The sequence below is a fragment of the Rhagoletis pomonella genome, unplaced genomic scaffold, assembly GCF_013731165.1.
Source record: "Rhagoletis pomonella isolate Grant_MI unplaced genomic scaffold, Rhpom_1.0 Rhpom_scaffold_00011, whole genome shotgun sequence".
Classification (NCBI taxonomy): Eukaryota; Metazoa; Arthropoda; class Insecta; order Diptera; family Tephritidae; genus Rhagoletis; species Rhagoletis pomonella.
This window is the reverse complement of record NW_023458565.1, coordinates 16,366,312-16,386,408: the sequence shown is the minus strand read 5'-3', so window position 1 is coordinate 16,386,408 and position 20,097 is coordinate 16,366,312. Positions and strand designations below refer to the sequence as shown.

The 20,097-nt window shown below is 34.5% G+C and overlaps 3 protein-coding genes across 3 annotated transcripts in view; 2 read left to right on the top strand and 1 right to left on the bottom strand.

The window, feature by feature from the left end:
* Window positions 1-20,097, top strand: part of LOC118747186 (neurobeachin-like protein 2) — a 172,223-nt gene that overhangs the window by 114,443 nt on the left and 37,683 nt on the right. The window lies entirely within an intron of this gene.
* LOC118746705 (neurobeachin-like protein 2) overlaps window positions 1-20,097 on the bottom strand; it is a 37,226-nt gene that overhangs the window by 8,514 nt on the left and 8,615 nt on the right. Inside the window, exons 16-20 of the mRNA XM_036480593.1 lie at window positions 19,774-19,910; window positions 19,629-19,715; window positions 19,248-19,544; window positions 18,830-19,166; window positions 18,023-18,210 (exon numbers count right to left, since the gene is read on the bottom strand). Coding sequence (XP_036336486.1) covers window positions 18,023-18,210; window positions 18,830-19,166; window positions 19,248-19,544; window positions 19,629-19,715; window positions 19,774-19,910 — 1,046 coding nt within the window. The remainder of the gene's footprint in view (window positions 1-18,022; window positions 18,211-18,829; window positions 19,167-19,247; window positions 19,545-19,628; window positions 19,716-19,773; window positions 19,911-20,097) is intronic.
* LOC118746707 (extensin-like) lies at window positions 13,728-16,337 on the top strand. The gene has a single exon (XM_036480595.1). The coding sequence runs from the start codon at window positions 13,751-13,753 to the stop codon at window positions 16,334-16,336; it is 2,586 nt and encodes an 861-aa protein (XP_036336488.1). The 5' UTR covers window positions 13,728-13,750; the 3' UTR covers window position 16,337.

The window sequence follows — 20,097 nt, the reverse complement described above, 5'->3', positions numbered from 1 at the left end:
ATGGCACACATGAAATTCAATCCAATCAAATCGAGACTTAATCAACGAAGCAAATCAAGCAATATAAAATCAAATTAAGTCACAATCAGTTTTAGCTGAAACCAAATTATACAGCACGCATATCTAATCACATTAAATCATATCAAATATTTAAAACCAAATTCCAGAGTTTACATCGCGTCACACCAAAAAGCAAGTCAAAAACGGAGCTTCATTAAAACAGATCAAATCAAACCAAATCATATCAATCGATTGAAATCAGACGAAATTAAATCAAAAGAAATAAATGGAAGCAACCTATTAATAATATCATGTGACGCCTCATTAAATAACATCTGATAACTTCCATGAATCAGATCTGTGAAAGTAATGTCAGACTTTACTTCCATGGACCAAAAATCGATCAATGGCGGTAATTTCACGCCAAAACTTCCATGGAACTTATGTCACGGTTCGGTGGAAGTTGCGTCCGTGGAAGTTATGTCGAAACCCCAACGCAGCTGGAGGCGAGAAAAGATAAAGATAAAGATATAGATAAAGATAAAGATAAAGATAAAGATAAAGATAAAGATCAAGATAAAGGTAAAGATCAAGATAAAGATCAAGATCAAGATAAAGATAAAGATAAAGGTAAAGGTAAATGTAAAGGTAAAGGTAAAGGTAAAGGTAAAGGTAAAGGTAAAGGTAAAGGTAAAGGTAAAGGTAAAGGTAAAGGTAAAGGTAAAGGTAAAGGTAAAGGTAAAGGTAAAGGTAAAGTTAAAGGTAAAGGTAAAGGTAAAGGTAAAGGTAAAGATAAAGATAAATATAAGGATGAAAGGATAAAGATAAAGGTAGACATAATAGTATAAAGATAAAAATAAAGTACATACACTCAAATAAACTCAAATTAAATTAGAAAAAACACATCATAATACATCGTAAAATAGAGTCAAAATCAAATCTATTTAAATTACAGATATCACATCGCAATCAAGACATATCGCATCGTTAAATAAAATTAAATCTAATCGAAACAAGTAGAATTACAGATATCGCAATCAATGGAAAGTAAAATTAGATCGAATCGAATCTACTCAAAACAAATCAGATCACAAATAAAGTAAAATCTAATCAAGTCACACCACAGCAAATTATGAAATAAAATCTAATCAAATCTCATAAAATCAAATCAAATCGCAGATATAACATCGCAATCAAGACACATCCCATCGCATCATAAAATAAGGTCAAATCGAATCACATAAAATTAAATCAAACTAAACAAAATGAAACGAAATAAAATAAATTTAAATAAAATCAATAACATATTTGGTATCATAAAATCAGGCATATTGTGTCACACCAAGCCTAATCAAATCATAGCAAATCGAAAGCTGCCTGCTTACTTTGTTGTCTATTTAAAACAATTTATTTTAATTTTAAGCGCTAACGAGTGATCTTTTCTCAATATCTTGAGCACTGAATAAAAGATATCACAGTCGTAAAGAGTCAACAACATTGCCACTTAATTGACGGCAATATTACCTCACCGTTGCGCGTCGCTATGTGGAAAATCAGGAAAGGAGTTTGTAGAAATGCGCAAACGCAGTCGAGTTATTAAAAGCGCCAATAGATGAGATGAGCGCATTCAGCACGGCGCGGCTGCGAAGATGACACCACACAATGTGTGGCGCCACGCTGAGCAAAACAAAGCAAACAAAGCGTTAACAACTTGCCCGACGTTTTGAGCAGCCGACCGCGATTGCTGCCAGTTAAGAGGCGAGCAATTACAACAGAAGCAACAATGGCCCTGGCAGTGGAGGCAAAAACGGAGAAAAATATATAAATAGTAGCAAGGCAGCAACTCCAATATGAATATACTTATACATATGTATGTATATGGCTATGCCTATACATATCTATATATACAAATGCAGCAGCAAGTAACACGATTTGGATGGTTTGTCTGCATTTTCATTAAAAACAAGACCACTTTCTTGCGGTGGGTTTAGTAGCTGAAAGAAAGTCAACGTGAAAGACGTGATGAGCGCGTGTGAATGAATAAGTAAACGTGCCACCGAAAACTTAATAAAATTTTCCACAAAGCACGGAAAACAACGGTGAATTAGAGGCAGACGTTGTGCAGATACAAAACGAAGGTTCCCATTTAATATTTTCGATTAAATGAAGAACAGTTTTATTTATCGTAGTTTAGAAAAAGTGGCTATTTGGAGAGTTTGAACAGCGAATTAAAGTGAACATGCGGCGGCTGTGGATATTCGTTGTAAGTTTAAAAAAAAAATAAAAATAAATAAATGACGTGCAAAGCGCCATGTCTCAGCATGCATTACATAACTACAAAAATAATTTGAAGACGAAATAAAATAAAAATTTAAAATATTGTAATTAAAAATACAACTGGTTGTTCGTTTGTGATATTTAGCTACACCTAATTAAATGCGAGATTATGTATTGTGGAAGCATGCATGTATGTATGTATGTATATACGGTCAGCGACAGGGTTGGTTATTTATATACATACAGTTACATGTTAACTATAATTATATAATTTTATTAATGCGATGAAATGCACAAAAACTAATTAGGAAGAAAAATGTGTGCTAAAAACGAAAAATTGTATCGAAGTCAAAAATATGCATGTGTATGTGTAGAATGAAGAATGCATAATGAAAAAAAAGTAGATATCGAAACAAATAGCGAAAGTCTTGCCCACTTCCGCGAAAATCGATTTCAAAAAGGTCTTAGTTAGCTACATACGCGGAAAATGAAATCGCGATTATTGCATAGATGATAAATGCGTGAAAAAAGTGGGCCAAATCGGGATACAAAAAGAAATGAAACTAAGGCAAACGACGTACGATGAGTACGAAAAACAAGTATTGAAACAGAAAAAAAATTACAAGTGCAACAGAAAGAGAAACGAATTGAAAAAAATATATAAAGTCAAACTATAAGAGCAAAAAAAGTAACAATCAAAAACTAAATCAAACTGAACTGAGCTAAAGGCTGCGTTTAATTTAATCGGGATCAGACAAAATAAAAATAAAAAAAACCGAGCATGTAATATTTAAGTAGACTTCAAAATTACACTATCTGAACCAAAAACGTGAAGAATTGCGTAAAGGCAATGCAATAGATTTTTTTCGAAAAGGCTGTCAAATTGAGAAACTTCAGAAAGCAGTTGCATGAGCAGTCACACCTTGCATGTAAAGTGTCTTTCAAAAGAGGTATTTCTTTCCGAAAAGCGAATTGCAGATTGCTAGTGCAGTACGAGCAAGTTGAATTATGTTTCCGAAATCGATTTGCGCTCTCTCAATTGCAGTCACATCTTGCAACTGATTTCCGATTTGAGGTTGGAAATATTGCAACTTCTGACACGCTCTTAACTCTCGTAAATTAACCCATTCACGACTGGCTTTTCCTTACAATAGCTCTTATTGCAAACTGGGACGCTCATAATAGATTAAAGCCTTAATTTTGAAAGTCAGCAAACTTCAACAAAACTTTTAAAGCTTCATGAAATTAAAATTTCAAATTCTTATACCACATTAATCATTCAACGAATTTTACAATTAGACTTCGTTAAATTGACTTTAAGTGCGCTTTTTTCTCTCTCTTTATCTTTAACTTTGACTTCAGTTCCATCTCAAAATATCTTATTTATTTTTAATTTGTATCTTTCTTTTTATCTTCGTGTTTATCTTCATCTTTTTCTCTATAGATATCTTTATCTTTATTTCTCTTTATATGTGTCTTATCATTGTCTTTGCCTTTGTCTATATTTTCCTCTTTATCTTTGACTTCAGTTTAATGTTAAGATATCTTTTTCTTTATCTTTGTTTTTATATTTTTCTTCATTTTATTCTGTACCTTTTTTATCTTCGTCTTTATCTTCATCTTTTTCTCTATAGGTATCTATATCTCTATAGGTATCGTTATCTTTATTTCTCTTTATATTCTTAATACGCGTGTGAATTACAAATGTAGTTCCTTTTGATTATTCGCAGTTGACACTTTATTTCATCTTTTGTTTTGCTCTGACTGACACTGAGACCACTCTTTAGTGTACTTTAGGTCGCCTTTGCGAGATGTAACTTTAGTGACAGTAATATGCGTCTGTTCCTGATGTTAGGAGCTGTAGATGACGTAGATGACTTCCAAACAGCTTAGTGAGCGTACGTTTTCAATATAAGAGGCGGCAAGAATCAGTCCGATATTTGTTATTTTTTTGAGCGAAGGGTTTCAGACGAAACAGAAATCTACCATGACGCAGGTGTGCACGTACATAAATAGGTAGAGAGGAAGTTTCGCTAAATATTCGGTGGTCATAAAGCAGAAAGTTGTCGGGCTATGCAGTGGCACTTTGAGCTGTGCAGTTTACTAATGCTATTCGAAATAACTAATCGGCAAAAGCAGGCCTCCCAGCAAATTGTGCAAAACATGGAGAAGAACCTTGATGTAGAAGCGAAACAAATCAGGTTAAGCTGGAAGCAGCTCAAGGCGATTGCGAGAAACAGAACCAGATGGTGCGCAGGCGTAGTAGATGCACTATGTCCCGCTTGGGATTAAAGGAAACAAGAAGAAGACTAAAAAAACAAGGAAGATAGCACCAAGTCAGCTTTGGGTAGGAAGGCAGCCGAAAAAAAGAATACCTACTTTCGCAGCAGCGAAGTTCAGGTGGCGGCCTTGAAAGGCTCGAACCTTTAAGTACGGATACACATATTGTTACTAGGCAAACCGTCATAGTCTTCTATACTTGCAGCAGCGAGCAGGAAGAAGGAGACAACAAAAAACAAAGAACGCAAAAGGCTACAACCGCATATTAGAGATCGGGTTCTTTCGAATAGAAATTTTAAACGAACAACATATCGGCTAATGGAGGCTAAACCAGAGAGGCATTAAATTAAGTTGCAATTGCAGAACTTTATGGGGTCCTTTGACTAACCTTTAGATCCACAGGAGGCCATTATCGATAACGATAAGTCTTGGCTACTTTTCGGGTTTCGGCTTATGTAATTAACGTATGGGGATGTTCAGTTTAATATGGCGTTTTCCAAAGTTAGGGGATTTTTTCTTCTTTTTTAATTTAATTACGAGCTTAATCTTCGAAAATGTTAACTGATTCAAGGGTATTTTGCACTACAAATTTAGAAAAACATACTATTTGCTATCGATATTTAAATGCATCACTTAGAAACTCCATACCAATTTCCCTAAGTAAACGTTGCCATCGCGGAAAAGCAAACAAGCTATTCAAGTTTATGACTCAATTTTCGGCGCAACCAAGCATTCGAATTGCGATACATAGTTCAAATACTTAAACAAATACAATGTGCAATGCGCATGTGCGCTTGCGTCGCCGAAAAGTGAAAGTGCCAAAAAGCGATTGCTAAAGTGTGCGCATGCGCAGTGACAATGCAGCAGCCGCAAGCAAAAACGTGGGAATTGTGCAGCAACGCGTCCGGCAACTGGGACCACCAGAACAGACAAAACGTGCCACGCAAAGAAGTCAATGAACGCTTATGGTTCTGGTACATGAGAGGCAATGGGCTGCGTGCAAATACAAAAACAACAATAGGGGTATTCTCTGGGTCTTGCAAAGCCCTTGCATGGTGCACAGATTGCACGGATTGCACGGTTAAAACCGGTTTTCGTATGGGACAGCTTTGCAAACCGTGCAATCCGTGCACCGTGCAAGGGCTTTGCAAGACTCAGAGAATAACCCTAATTAAATTGCAAAAAATACTTAACTTATGCAATGATCGCTGTTACCTGCGTATGATCTTTTTAATCTTGTGTTTACATTTTAAGCGACTGATCAACAAAAACAAGAGTTTTATCGTTTATTCTGCTTTGTTGTCATTTATGGCCTTATTTGTTTGCATTTGTCTCCTATGGCATTTAATATCTACAAACATATGGGGCGTTCCAACCAAAATGGAATCATGTGTTTGATTTAAAAAAATTAAAAAAAATCACATATACACACATCAAAATTCTCTATGAAAAGAAATATTTCAAAAATTTTTTTTTCTTGAAAACTTTTTCACATACACATTTTTTGATAAAAAAAAATAGTTTTTGAAAATATGCGATCTAAAAAAAATTAAAAGAAATCACAATGGTAGCTCTGAGTATTCCGCAATATTTAAGTATAGTATTATGCGAAGCACTCTACAATAATTTGAGCTATGAATTTTTGTTACACCGAAGTTGAATAAAATTAGTACATTACGAATTTACAAATTTTATGCAGATTTGTAGCCCATTAAATTTTAGTATAATAAAGTGCAAGTTTTAAGCGATTGCAAAACTGGCGTTATTTTTTTTTTTTAATTTTCATTGAAAACGGTTTTACGCATTTTCTTCCATAAGAATAAAGTGCAAAAAGCCGGCAGCATAAAAAATATTAAAAATCAACGCTATTTCGCAGTAGCTTTAAACTTACACTTTACTAAAATTTGATAAGCTACAAAACTGGATACTCAAAAAAATTCTAAAAAAAAATTTAAAAAATTTGTCAATTTGTAATGTACTCATTTTACTCAACTTCGGCATAAAAAAAAATCATTACTCAGATTATTGTAGAGTGCACCCCATAATAATATACTTAAATATTTTGCAATACTCAGAGCTACCATTGTTATTTATTTTTTTTTTTTGAGAGGGCATATTTTCAAAAACTTTTTTTTATCAAAAAATTTGAATGTGAAAAATTTTTCAAGAAAAAAAATAAAAAATATTTATTTTCATAGAGAATTTCGATGTGTGTATGTGTGATTTTTTTTTAATTTTTTTCTCGCCCCGTTCTCGAGCTATTTGGAAAACTTCTAAATCTATTTGTTTTTGAGCTGTAATGTTTTTAAAAATGTATTAATCAAGCTCAAAATTCATATTTATTTATTATTTATGTTTATCCATCAACCCTAAAAATTTGAAACAAATGAACAAATCAAACACATGAAGTGTGAACCCCGTCAATTTGGTATGGAACGCCCCATATGCAGCCTAGCACTTGTATGTTAATATGTATCCATAACTAAACTTTTTTCACACTCACACAAAACCTGACAACGGTAACGTTCACGCATGCGCAGCTGTTAGACGTGTTTTCCACACATGGACGAAGTCGTCGACACACAGCTGCGCCGTTTATCAATCGATTGCAGACAGATGCACTGTAAAATAGAAAATTCGATTCACGAATCATATACAGGGAGATTCGATTCGAACAGATGAAATCCTAAATGTGAAGTTAAATTTAGTTCCTAAATAAGTATGTATGTACCGACATTAGACTGTAGCACCTGGCAAGCAAAAAAAAAAAGTTCGCCGTACACCCCTGAGTCTAAAGTATATTTCTTTTTTAGCAGAGATTCTGTAATTTTTTGTGAGTGAGGTCAGATCTGGTTGGTAAGCACTAGAACGGGGTTCTTGTGATCAATAAACTTTGGAATGAAAAAATTGCTCCCCGAAACAAAAATAATCGTTATATGATGCATTGAGATCCAACTGGAAATAAATGAATGAATGTGAAAACTACATAAAATAAATAAAATAAGTTTCAAGAAATTAAAAATATATATACATATAAAACAATTAAATTAAAAATATTAAAAAATATTTAAATTATAAATAAATAAAAATAAATAAAATATAAAAATAAAAATAAGCAAAACCAAAAAAACAAAATCAGTTTTTTTAAATAAATAAAATTTAAAAAATATTAAATTAAAGAACAAGAAAAAACGTTTCTAAAAATTAAATGAAATTAAAAATATTTTTCTTTTTAAAACAAAACGTAAAAATCAAAAGTAAATTAAATTAAAGACAAACAAATAGCATAATAAAAAAAAGAAATAAGTAAAAAAAGTTTCTAAAATTAAATGAGATTTAAAAAAATATTAATTTAAAAATTTAAATAAATAAATCTAAAAACTAAATGAAATTAAAAATTTTTTTCTTTTTTAAACCAATAATTAAAAGAAAATTAAATTAAACAAAACTCAAAAATAAAAAAATTAAATTTAAAAAAATATATTTCTATTTCAACCAGTTAAAAAGAAAACAATAAAATAAGCTTAACAAATTTAATTAATTTGAAAAAATATTTTTTTAATCAATAAAATCTAAAAGTAAAAAGAAAATTAGATTAAACAAGAAAATAATACAAAATACATAAAATAAGTTTTCTTTTTAAAACATTAAAATCTTAAAATTAGAAGAAACTTAAAAGAAACCAAAAAATTAACTGTCTTTGAATTGTCTTACAAAAAACTTGCAATTATCTTAGCCAGCATTACTTCGTTAGACACAGGGGTGTACTGCAAACTTTTTTCTGTTACGGTCTAATGTAACTGAAATCGAAGATTGGTAAAAACGTACAAAAATAAAATATCTTAACAAAAAAAATTTAATAAATGAAAAATGCAACACCAATTAAAGCGCAAAGCAGCGTATGCTGAGTAAGCTTTATTTTTGCATTAAAAGCCTTGAAAAAACCAAGGATATCTTGATACATATTAGGACGACTTTACTGCAAATCCATATAATTATATTGCATAATATTGGAATGGAATCAAGGCGACTGAGTCTACTAAAAGCAAGTATTGGGCGTTCCCTGGCCTCCTTGAAAGCCTCAGTAACGACGCCGAAAACGACCGAAACGGAGTCTGAACTCGCAGTCGGAACTCAAACCTTTAATAGCAAAAGATTAAAAAATCGTATACGTCAGATGAAAACAAAAATTAAGGCAGAATTTTCAGACATCAATGGACGAGGGCCCAATCTACATTGTCAAAAATAGTGCGGCAAGTGAAGTAAGATGCCACAGGCCCACCATTATAATGTACAGCCGCTGACTGGGTGCAGGAATAAGTACATAAGTTGACTATGACCATAGTTGATCCATAGAGCAGTGCAAGGGCACGACCGATAGGATAACTTAAGTCTTGCCAGAAGAAGCCCCTGTGTTAACGCAGGCATATGCACAGACAATTAGAGACTGCACAACGTTGCTTCTCAACAACGAAGGCTTACAAATTATAGCTAGGGGCGGCAACAAGTGCAGCTATGGCTTCGGGAAGATCCATCTTCATCTACAAAAGCGACACTGAAACTATAATAAACTTAGCGGAATTCTTGGAAAAAGAATAGCAAAAATTAGATAAGCGTTTTAGTATTGTACCATTATCCATTCTAAATCATGTAAAAGCTGTGCTCAAAAGCCCAAATATGTTCTTTAAAATTTGTATTCCTTAATATTTTGGGAAAACGTATAAACGAGCGCCGCCGCTGCCGCCGCCCAGTTATTTCCGTATCTCGGTGGCAGCGCTTGAGAAATAACAAAAAATTGCTTGGAAGCGTAAAGGTACGCCCTAATAATATAATTATTTTTTAATTTTTGCATTATTAGCTACATATACTTCGCAAAAGTGTATCTCATCGTGTTTCAAATAAATTGCACATTAACTTCAATCATAAATAATCTTACAATTCGTGCGTAAAATTTTACAACCGAAGCTGATGTACTCGCAATATTTATTGAGTAGTGACTGCTCATATAGGAAAAAATTCAGTTTTTTGGTAAGGTTTTAAAAATAATAACTCTTGCCAAACTGTCTGAAAGAGTTCTCACAAACTCACGATGAATGGCATCCTACAGTTCTTTCAGGGTTCCAGGGCTATGTTTAAAAATAACTACCCTGTGATACCCAAAGCTCGTGCAAAATGACAGCTGCGGTGCGGTCACAAGCGCGCCGGTTTTGGAAAAAAAAACCTCTCCCATCCATGGCACATTGACTAAAAATATAATCTTTCACGCCACCTAGCCGGCCGAGCACCTTTATCTACCTGTAGAAAGATAGAGTTCTGCAACCGTACACTGGGGCCAAGCGTGCTCAAAATTCAATTATTAAAAAATGCGTTTTTGGAAAAATAAAAACGCACATTTGGGGGTAAGTTTTCGGCTTTCTATCATTTTTCAGCTGAGAGATATGCGTGTCCAAACTTGGTAAATTTGAGCAATCAGATCCTCTGTGCCAGTGTTCACAAACCGGAGATCTTTCTTTACTGAAGCAATGGAGTTAGTAGAACTTGAACCAAATTAGTTTAACGTAGCTTGGGCGGGATTTAGATTCCGACTGTGAGGCATAATAATCACAGTTTTCATTATATAGTGCTTATCATTATTATAAGACACCCACATATTAACAAGTTTTGACTATTTTTATACCCGAGCGCACTTGTGCACAAGGGTATATTAATTTTGTTCACATAACGGTTGTTTGTAACAGCCAAAACGAATCGAGATAGATATAGACAAATGTATACATAAATGCTCAGAATGAATAGAGAAATCGATTAAGCCATGTCTGTCTGTCCGTCCGTCTGTCCGTCTGTCCGTCCGTCCGTGTACACGATAACTCGGGCAAAAATTTAGATATCCCAACGAAATTTGGTATGTAGGTTTCTGGTAATCCAAGGTAGGTTGGTATTGAAAATGGGTGAAATCGGACTGTAACCACGCCCTCTTCCCATATAACGGTAATTTCCAGAAATACGAAAACTGCGATATTTTAGTAACTACTGAAGATAATTCACTCAAAATTGATATTTACAATAATTTTCAGACGAAAAGTAAGAATATTATAAATTTTTGGAAAATAGGCGCAGCCACGCCCACTTATGGTTACATGTGTATATCTTGGTAACCGCTGCACCAATTTCTTCCAAACTTGGCACAGTTGTTGGCCTTTATACAGCATACTAAATGGCCGAAAATTTATAAAATCGGACGATAACCACGCCCACATCCCATATAACGGTAATTTAGAGAAATACAAAATCTTCGATAAATCAGTAAATAATATTAAAGCTAATTTATTCAAAATTGATGCTTGCAACAATTCTTTACCAGGGAATACGTAAATGGTAAAATTTTGGAAAATGGGCGTGGCACCGCCCACTTATGATCACATATATGTATATCGGTAACCGTTCTACCAATTTGTACCAAACTCGGTATTTTTATTGTGCTTGCCACATTAAAGCAAAACGTTGAAAATTATTGAAATCGGACTAAAATTACGGCCGCTTTTCATATAACGGTAAATTTCAGAAATGCTTGAAACTGCAATATTTCGAAATTTAAGGACGCTAATTTACTTAAAATTTATACACCCCGGCTTATCATGTAGCGGTAGCTTTCGGAAAGATGAAAAAACATATATTTAATACTTGCGCCGGGTATTTAATGTTCGGCTCCACCCGAACTTAGACTTTCTTACTTGTTTTATTTAATTTTAATGATTTTTTTTTTATAAAAATATAGTATGTATATGTAGTATATTCCTCAACAAAAACCGAATAAATCTAAGTTTCAAACTTCGTAAAAATATAGATGTTTTTAATTAGATATCTAAAAAACATTTTGAGTACACATTTTTGTATCCCATTCAATCTTAGTACATTAAAGTGCCAGCTTGTAGTAGCTAGGACATGCCGTTGATTTTTGGCAATTTTTTTGGTGAAGGAGCCGCTCAGTTTCTCCATATAAAAAAAATCGTCGAACATACGTCGCATGCACTTTAATATAGTACAATTAAATGGGTTACAAAACAGCACACCCAAAATCCTTTTAATAGTGCTTATCATAATTATACGACACCGAAATATTGAAAAGTTTTGACTATTTATTTTATTTTAATTCTTTTTTTATAAAAATAAAGCTGATCTTTTAATTAACTAATGTTTTTAATTAGATGCAATACTTGCTTTTGATATTCTAAATTTAATTTATGATACATTTTTTTTTATATGAAAAAAAGAGCAAAACCCTATACAAAAAAACATCTAAAAATTCAACGGTAATTTTTAACGACTTGAATCTTGCACTTTCTTATACTACAATTGAATGGGCTACAAAACTGCTTACCAGAAAATTTTCTAAATATTCTAATTAAAAATTCTGAAATTTTGATGACAATTTTTTGAAGTTTGATTAATTTTTTTTTCGATTTGTGCAAACTTTTATTATTGTGGTTTCGGTTAAAGTTTGAATTATATTTTTAATGAAAATTATTAAAAATAAATAATAAACATAGTTTGCAAACAATATGATTTTGAATTTCGTTGCTAATTAGATGAACGCGTCTGTATGTATAAATTTGTCTATATCTACCTCGATTTCCTTAGGCTGTTCAAAACAACCGTTTTGTGAACAAAATTATAAAAAAATAGAAACTATAAAAATCTAAACAAAGCAAAAATTTCTTGAAAATTAATTAAATTAAATTTAAAAAAAAGAAAAAGTATGCAAAATTTAAAAAAGAAAAAATGAATTGAAAATTAATTTATTAAATTAAATTTAAAAAAGACTATGCAAAGTTTAAATAAGAAAAAATTTTATTGAGAATTATAAAACTATTTCTTTTTAGCAATCATATCTAAGAGTTAAAAGAAAAAAGCATAATAACAATAAATAAAATAACTTTCTACACATTAAAGTAAATTAAATTTTTTTTTTCTTTTTAAAGCAATAAAATGAGAAAACTAAAATTAAATCAAATTTGAAATCAATAAACGCAAAATTAAATAACAAAAAATAAATAAAATAGGTTTCTAAAAATTAAATGAGACTTAAAAAATATTTTTCTTTTTAAAGCAATAAAGTTTAAAAATAAAATAAAATAAGTATCTAAAAATTTAAGTAGCTCAAAAAAATATATACTTATCTGAAAATAAAAAGAATTTCATTAAAAAAGAAAAAAATTAAAAAATTCTTTAAATTAGAAGAAAATTAAATTAAAAAACAAAAAGTTTATCAGAAAACAATAAGAAAATTCCGTTTACTACGGATTCGAACCATGGATCTCACGAGTTTTCTTTTTGTGAGACTTTCATTCCAGAATAAACAAAATATATATTTCAAACTACATATTTTCCATATATGTATGTAAATTCATATTTCAAACTTTGTACGAAATTATAAAGGTTTCACCAAAATTTCCAACTTTTAAATCAGAAACTTTAGAAAATTTTTTATAGGCCATTAAATTGTAGTTTTCCTTAAGGTGTTTCGCAGTATGTTCGACAATTTTCTTTTATATGGAAGAAACCGCGCGCAAAAAAAAATGCCAAAAATCAACGGGATTGTGTAACAAGTTTGCTTTTGGCTATAAAACTGCGTACCTAAAATTTGTTTAACGCAAAGTATGCAATATTGATGGAACTTTGTTGATTTTTGTTTCAATTTTTGTACGAAGTTTTTATATGGTTTTTATTATAGAACGAACTATGTACATTATTATAAAAAATAATAGTTAAAATTAAATAAACATAAAATAAATAGTCAATACCTGTAAATATGTCAATGTGATGAGTCCCTAACCCTGAAAACCTAACACTGATACCTTCATGTTAATAACTAAAAGGTACATGGACTTTGGTGGAGTTGTTTTCAATTATTTAAAAAATCTCGTATAAAACTATATTTACGGTTTTGATCTTGTCTTTAAAGGCCTATAGTTATATCGATTGAAATATCGATTATTTACCCCACAGCGTTCTACAATAAGCAATAACACAAGTTCTAATTTTCATTTTCCAACAGATTTTTACCGCCATACTCTTCTCAGCGTGTGAAATCCACGCGGAAGGAAGAAATAAGACCACAACTCCCACGGAATATGTCACAACGACAATAGCGCCTGTCACCACAACAACAATCGCTAGCACTGCCGAAACAACAATGCCATTGAATGCATCAGAACCTCTACCAACGCTCGCAGCTAAATTAGTACGCCAACGTCGTCAACATCCCTACACCATTGTGCGTCACGTGGTGCGCTCAACGAAGCGGGGCACAAAATCGCGCAGACGCTACAAGTATCCCAAATATAAATATGGACCACCGAGCTATACTGTCGGTCAACCGATATCCTACTATAAACCAATCAAGCAATATTTACCAGAACATGTCCCAGATTCCCCAAAATATTCGGCCATCGATGAATTAGATTTGAGCAGTCATTTAAATTCGGCCGACTATGAAGGGCATCCATCAAGCGGCAATCATTATGAGGAACAAGCGATGGATTTGGATTTTTACAGTCACACCGGTAATGCTTTTCAGGACACACCAAAGGTGCATCATATCGAATTCAGCAGCTATGATGAGGATAAAGAAGTGCCAACCTATGCGTATACATCGACGAAAACTGAAAGACGAAAGCCACCGCGCACCTCGTATAGCTTACCGAAAGAACACAGCGGTGGCGCATATGAAATGACCAGCAGCAGCAGTGGCGATTCTGGCTACGAATATACTCCCCACACGTTTACGCCACCAGAAAATGTTTACGATATGCACCCGATGAGCAGCTATGAACGACCTTCCTCGCCTGGTGGCAACAAATTCTACGAGTACACTTCGTCGGATACAGGTTCGCCGTCTGACATACATATACCGGCTACAAAGTATGGCGTACCAGATCTAAATATTCCGCTACAATTCTCACCACCACCGCAAAAGCAACCTAGTTATCATGCGCCAAAAGCGTCGGGCAGGTCGAGATACAATCTTTATGACAAGAAAATACCAAACTCTGGTTACAGTTCGAGCAAAGGTGCAGGCCTTCACAATTTCGCCGAGCCTCCGACGAAAACGAATGTCGAGATCACCTATTCGCCTTCGTATGAGATCACTTTGCCGCCATCTAATCAGAAACCAACGCCTGTGGATAGCTACCATCCAGCACCCGGAAATTTCGCGGAGCCACCACCACCCCCACCGCCTAAATATCACCCGCCTAGTAAGCCGGCACATCCACCAGTCAGCTACCAGGCACCCGAACTACATGCGCCACCCTCATTTAGTCCGCCGGAGCCACCTTCACCGCCGACTTATCAGATTCCTGAGTCGCATGCGCCACCCTCGTATGAAACGCCCGAATCACATGCGCCACCCTCTTATGAGCCGCCCGAGTCGCATGAACCACCAACGTACCAGGTTCCTGAATTAGATTTCCCTCCAGCTTATCAAGTGCCAGACTCACCCGCACCACCATCATATCAAGCGCCCGAGACACCTATACATCCGCCGTCAGGCGCCTTTGAAGTACCCGAACCGCAACCGCCACCTTTATACAGTGCCCCAGAGGAGCCAGCACAACCGCCTACGACATACGAAACTCCTGATCCGGTATCACAATCAGAGTACCCTCGCCCCGATCATATATCACATCAGGAAGATTTACCCATTAACTCCAATTATATGCCGCCTGCATATAATTATCCAAAATCGAGCTATGAGGTACCCATTTACGATCCCATACCCTTTGAGGCATCGAGTAACGAAGAGCATGAAGCCTATCCACCACACACGTTTGAAAATCACCACACGAATGGTCACGAGCAGTCGGCGTCCTCACCCGTACCAACCGTCAATGGGCCAGCTGCACACGAGCCAACGAGTAGCGTAGAGTACGTAGCTCCTACCAGCACCACAAAGGGACGCAGATCATCACAAAAGCGTAAACGCCTGCGCAATAGCACACCCGCTGTCACCACTACCAAACACATACTAGACACACCCGAGTTGGAGGAGGCATTCGAGGCAAGTCAACGACAAAAGAACCATTTGGGGCTTAGCAATGACGCCGAGGTCGACGAGTCGAATCATGTGCAGGCACAACGCAACAAAAATAATGAAGAGCCCAATTATTTCCTACCCACAATCTCGCCGGACACAGGAAGTGAAAACAGTTACGTAAGTACAGCATGGAATCCGATACGTATACGGAGCGCCAGCGCGAGCACACCAACCGCGCTCCCAGCTGCGACAGCAACCAAAGGGCAGCCGGTATCCGCGTCAACTGTTACAGCGATACGACCGAAGGGACGTAGGTATAACGCTGCTAGAACAGCGTATCGCCAACTGCATGCGCCGACAGCATATACACCGTTGGGAAATACGGGTGCAAGCACGCGGCATACAACAACGTTGAATAGTGGACGAGAGCGCGATCAAGTAGCCGTCGTTACGGTAGACAAATCGCGTTCTTACAGTTACTATGGTGGCTCCTCGTCGACGCCATCGAATGCGAACGAATATAATTTATATCGTACGCGGCCACATCAGCAGCGGCAGCCAACACGAACACCGGCAGTTACGAGGCAGAGCGGCGGATCGGCGAGAGATAGCGAAACATCGCCGCATCGCACGACGAAGAGTGTCTTTGAGACGACTTATTTTAAGAGTCCGCGCAACGAAGATCTGGAGCATCATCTGGCAACGGTGGTGCAGAATTTGCCGAAAAATCATAAGCTATTTTAAGCAAGCCGGGCGGGTGGGAGGTTGTATATGGCGAGGTAGCATAGTTTGAGATATAATTTAACAAAAGAAATTACGATTAATTGGGTTTAGATAGTGAAGTTTCAGACTAAAGTTGAATAACCTCAAGACATGCACTTTGATTAACGAAAAAGATCTTCTATAATAAATTTGACGTTTTGCAGGAGTATGGATTTTTCAAGGATTTCAATAAATATCTTGTTTTTTAAGATACGGCTTTGACTTTTATACAGAGGTGTATCTGAGGACAAATTATCGGTATATTAAAAAGTGAAAAACAGGTAAATTTGCTCTGCACGCGAGTGTCAGTAACGAACACGCTTTTGGCTCTAGAGGTAGAATTTTTGAATCGATTAAATCGAAAATCGATGAACGGACCTTTTAGTAATCGATTTTTTATCGATTGGTCATCGGTTTTAATAAATGTGTAACCAAAATTTCATATTGTTTCTTTAAGGTACTCATGACAATTTTTTTTATACAAATAAAAAAATTTTAAAAATTTCAAATAGGTCCATTTGCCCCACTCGCGGGTGTCAATAACGAGCGCGCGCTTTTAAGATTAGTAAATATGTATCACCTATTGGCTTTAATCGATAAACATAATAAGAATATGAAAATCGATTACTTAAATCAAAAGTCGATTAATGTAAGTTTTAGTAATCGATTTTTATCGATTCGACACATCGGTTTGAATAGTCATAAAATATCGAGTGCTAAAATATCTAGAAGGGCCAAATTAATCTGTTTTATTCAACAAAGCATGAAAGCATATGAAAAAAGTTAAATCATTATTTAAACTAAAGTTGGCATCACATAACATAAAGATAGGAACAGATGCTTTGAATTTCATTGAATCATTTCAAAAATCGATTTGTTAATTTTGGAAAATGTGGCAACTCTCTTTGAGTTACATGAATTGTGTTTTGGCGTGAAAGTTTAAGTTTTTGACTCGTTAGCTTCGTCAATATGCTGTACTCGGGATGAGCAAGCTTTTTGGTCTCGTCCCAAACCGCCAAATAGTTGCAGTGCCAAATAAACAAACAGAAGCATGTTGTTATTTGACTCGCGATTACTTTTCCATTATTTAGCTCGCGAGTTTCATTATTTAACTCGCAAGTTTAAAAATTTTTCTCGCAAATTTCATTATTTAAGTTAAAAGTTTAGTCGCAGTTTCGTTACTTAATTTACAAGCTTTCCTATTTGTCTAGTAAGTTTCATTATTTAACTCGCAAGTTTCTTTACTCATTCCGAAGTTTAGTTATTTACTCGTGAGCTGAATCTTAAAGCATAATAACAAATATCGAGAAATGCTTAAGAAATTTTATTCTTTAAACTTTTCTTAAATAAGCTTAAATAAGCTCTTATGAAAAAAAGCTCGTACATCTTTTCTTTCTTCAAGAAAATTTACTGCAACGGTAAATGTCTTTTTGAAGCGGCAAAAATAATGAAAAATATTTCTTGAGAATTTTTTAGCTTTACATAAGAAATTTAATTTAAAACTATCGAAGCACAAAACGATGGTTTACCATATTCACGAACTTTCGTCTATTTATAAATTATTTCATACCTTTATTAGCAATTTACGAACTAATAAATATATTTTTATGTTTATAAAAAATTTAAATATTTAATTTTTTTTTAATAAAAATTTTCTGTTCTACTTACGATACGTTCGATAAAATTTCGCCACTTTCTGCTTGTGCTATACATTTGAAAATCGTTGAAGAACACTGGGCCCGATGAGGTAGGCGGTAAGTCAGGTAAGTTTGTATCCAAATTAAAAGCTTTGCGACATTTCTCCAACAAAGCTTTCATAACAGGCATCAAAAATGAATATTCTTCGGGATTGCCAACTGGAACGAAAAATTAAAAAAGTAAATAGATAGGATTGTTCAAATAGTGAGTGTCTAAGCTCGGCAAACACATGCAGTGGCTCACAGATTTTTTTTTTTGTCAATGGTATTGCGCCTTTTCTTATACTTTATACTTTTCTTATTCCATATAACGCAAGAACGAAATATATTTTTATATGGAAGAGAATTCTTAAAAATCAACGATAATTTTTGGCTACGTGAAACTTGCACTTGATAAGATTAAAATTGAATGGGAAATATTTCTACAAAATCTGTTCAAAAAGTTGAAAATTTGCATGAAAATAAATGCCGAGTTTTCAAATTTTTTTGTACAAAGTTTGGATTTTCGGTTTTTATGGTGTAGTATGAACCATATTTTTATTAAAAAAAAAATAACATAAAAACTTTCTGAGTATTAACAAAATACATTTTGTTTGTGCACGATTTAAGCTGTGAGCTACTGTATAATCGAAGGAAACACGATTTTATCAAAAACGCATAGTAGTTAGTCTCCCTTATTTAATATAAAACGAGCTTTTAAACTCGATCAAGGACGCCGCGCCGGAAAAATACAATTCGTGATACAAATCAATTTCATAGACACGCTTTAAAAACCCACCTTCAATTGCATTATCCAGCGCTCGATTAATGCTGAACAAAAGATATGCCAACTCACTGGGATCTTCTGTGCTGCGACTTTGTAAAATTGCATGCAATTTAGCCGTGGCCATTGCAACTACACCCGGATTTGGGTGATAAGAGCATTTGAGTAACAAACCCAAGCACAAACGTATCATGTCAGACCAATCGTCTGAAGAGCCCTGCTGAAAAATCATCAAAGCATCCAAGAGAGCTAAAACGCCATCCAACAACTTTGTTGAACATTTCTTTGATTCATCCTCATTCGAACCGAGCACGACTAGATCATAGACCATGCGTAGAATTTGTGAGGCATTCTTAAAATTAAATAAATAGTATTTTTAGTAGACAAATTTCAGTTTTGCACATATGTATTACTGATTTAAAATGACGCGCACCTCTTGGTTGATCAGCGTTTGATTGCCATTCTCTGACAGGTCGAAGAGTGAGGCCTGCACGGCCATTTCAAGTATGCGCAGACGCAATGATAAATGAGATGTAACTAAATCATTGTTGAGTGCCAGCAAATTTATGCAGCCAAGCACTTGTCCGCGCTCCTTCCAACATTGTGGATGCTCATTGGGGACGCCGCGCCAGAAAACGGTGAATAGTATATTTGAGACCAAGTATACAAGTTGTTCTTCACTATCCACATCTGCTTCGGGTGGAAATTCAAAGCTAGCTGTCGTTTTGTTCTTTAAGAAAACAAAAAGAAATTTACATATAATTAATTTTTGATGTACATATTCTTTACATTTAGCGTCAAAAATTACACTTACTTCTGCATCTGATTTCTTTACATTGCGTTTTGGTGATTGTGTTGAACTATCTGAACTTATAGATTCAGTGCGCTGTCGGGAAAGACTCTGAAATAATATAATTTGGTCAGTTTTTTAAGCGAATCAGAAATCTTAAAAAAGTTACCGTTGTTTCAGCGTCAGTCGTACCACCCAAAGCCAGCGACTCGAAAGTATCTTGAATATCGTGCGTAGTTTGACGTAAAACTGAAAAAACTGATGAAACATTTTCCACAACAGCACCAGAAACCGATTCGGCGAGCTCTGGAAAACAATATGTCTCTATTAATTAGGGCTGGGAGATTTAACCGCATTTTTCACAGTAATATGTTTTCCGGACATTTAAGTTTACAAAACATAATATTAAGTTAATATTTTCAAAAAATTTATTATAAATTTTCTTGAAATAGGTGACCACTCTAATGAAAATATTTTAGAACTAATAAGTTTC

Excerpts from the sequence above, each read along its gene's own strand:
- LOC118746707 (XM_036480595.1), top strand. The coding sequence starts at position 13,751 with ATGCCATTGAATGCATCAGAACCTCTACCAACGCTCGCAGCTAAATTA.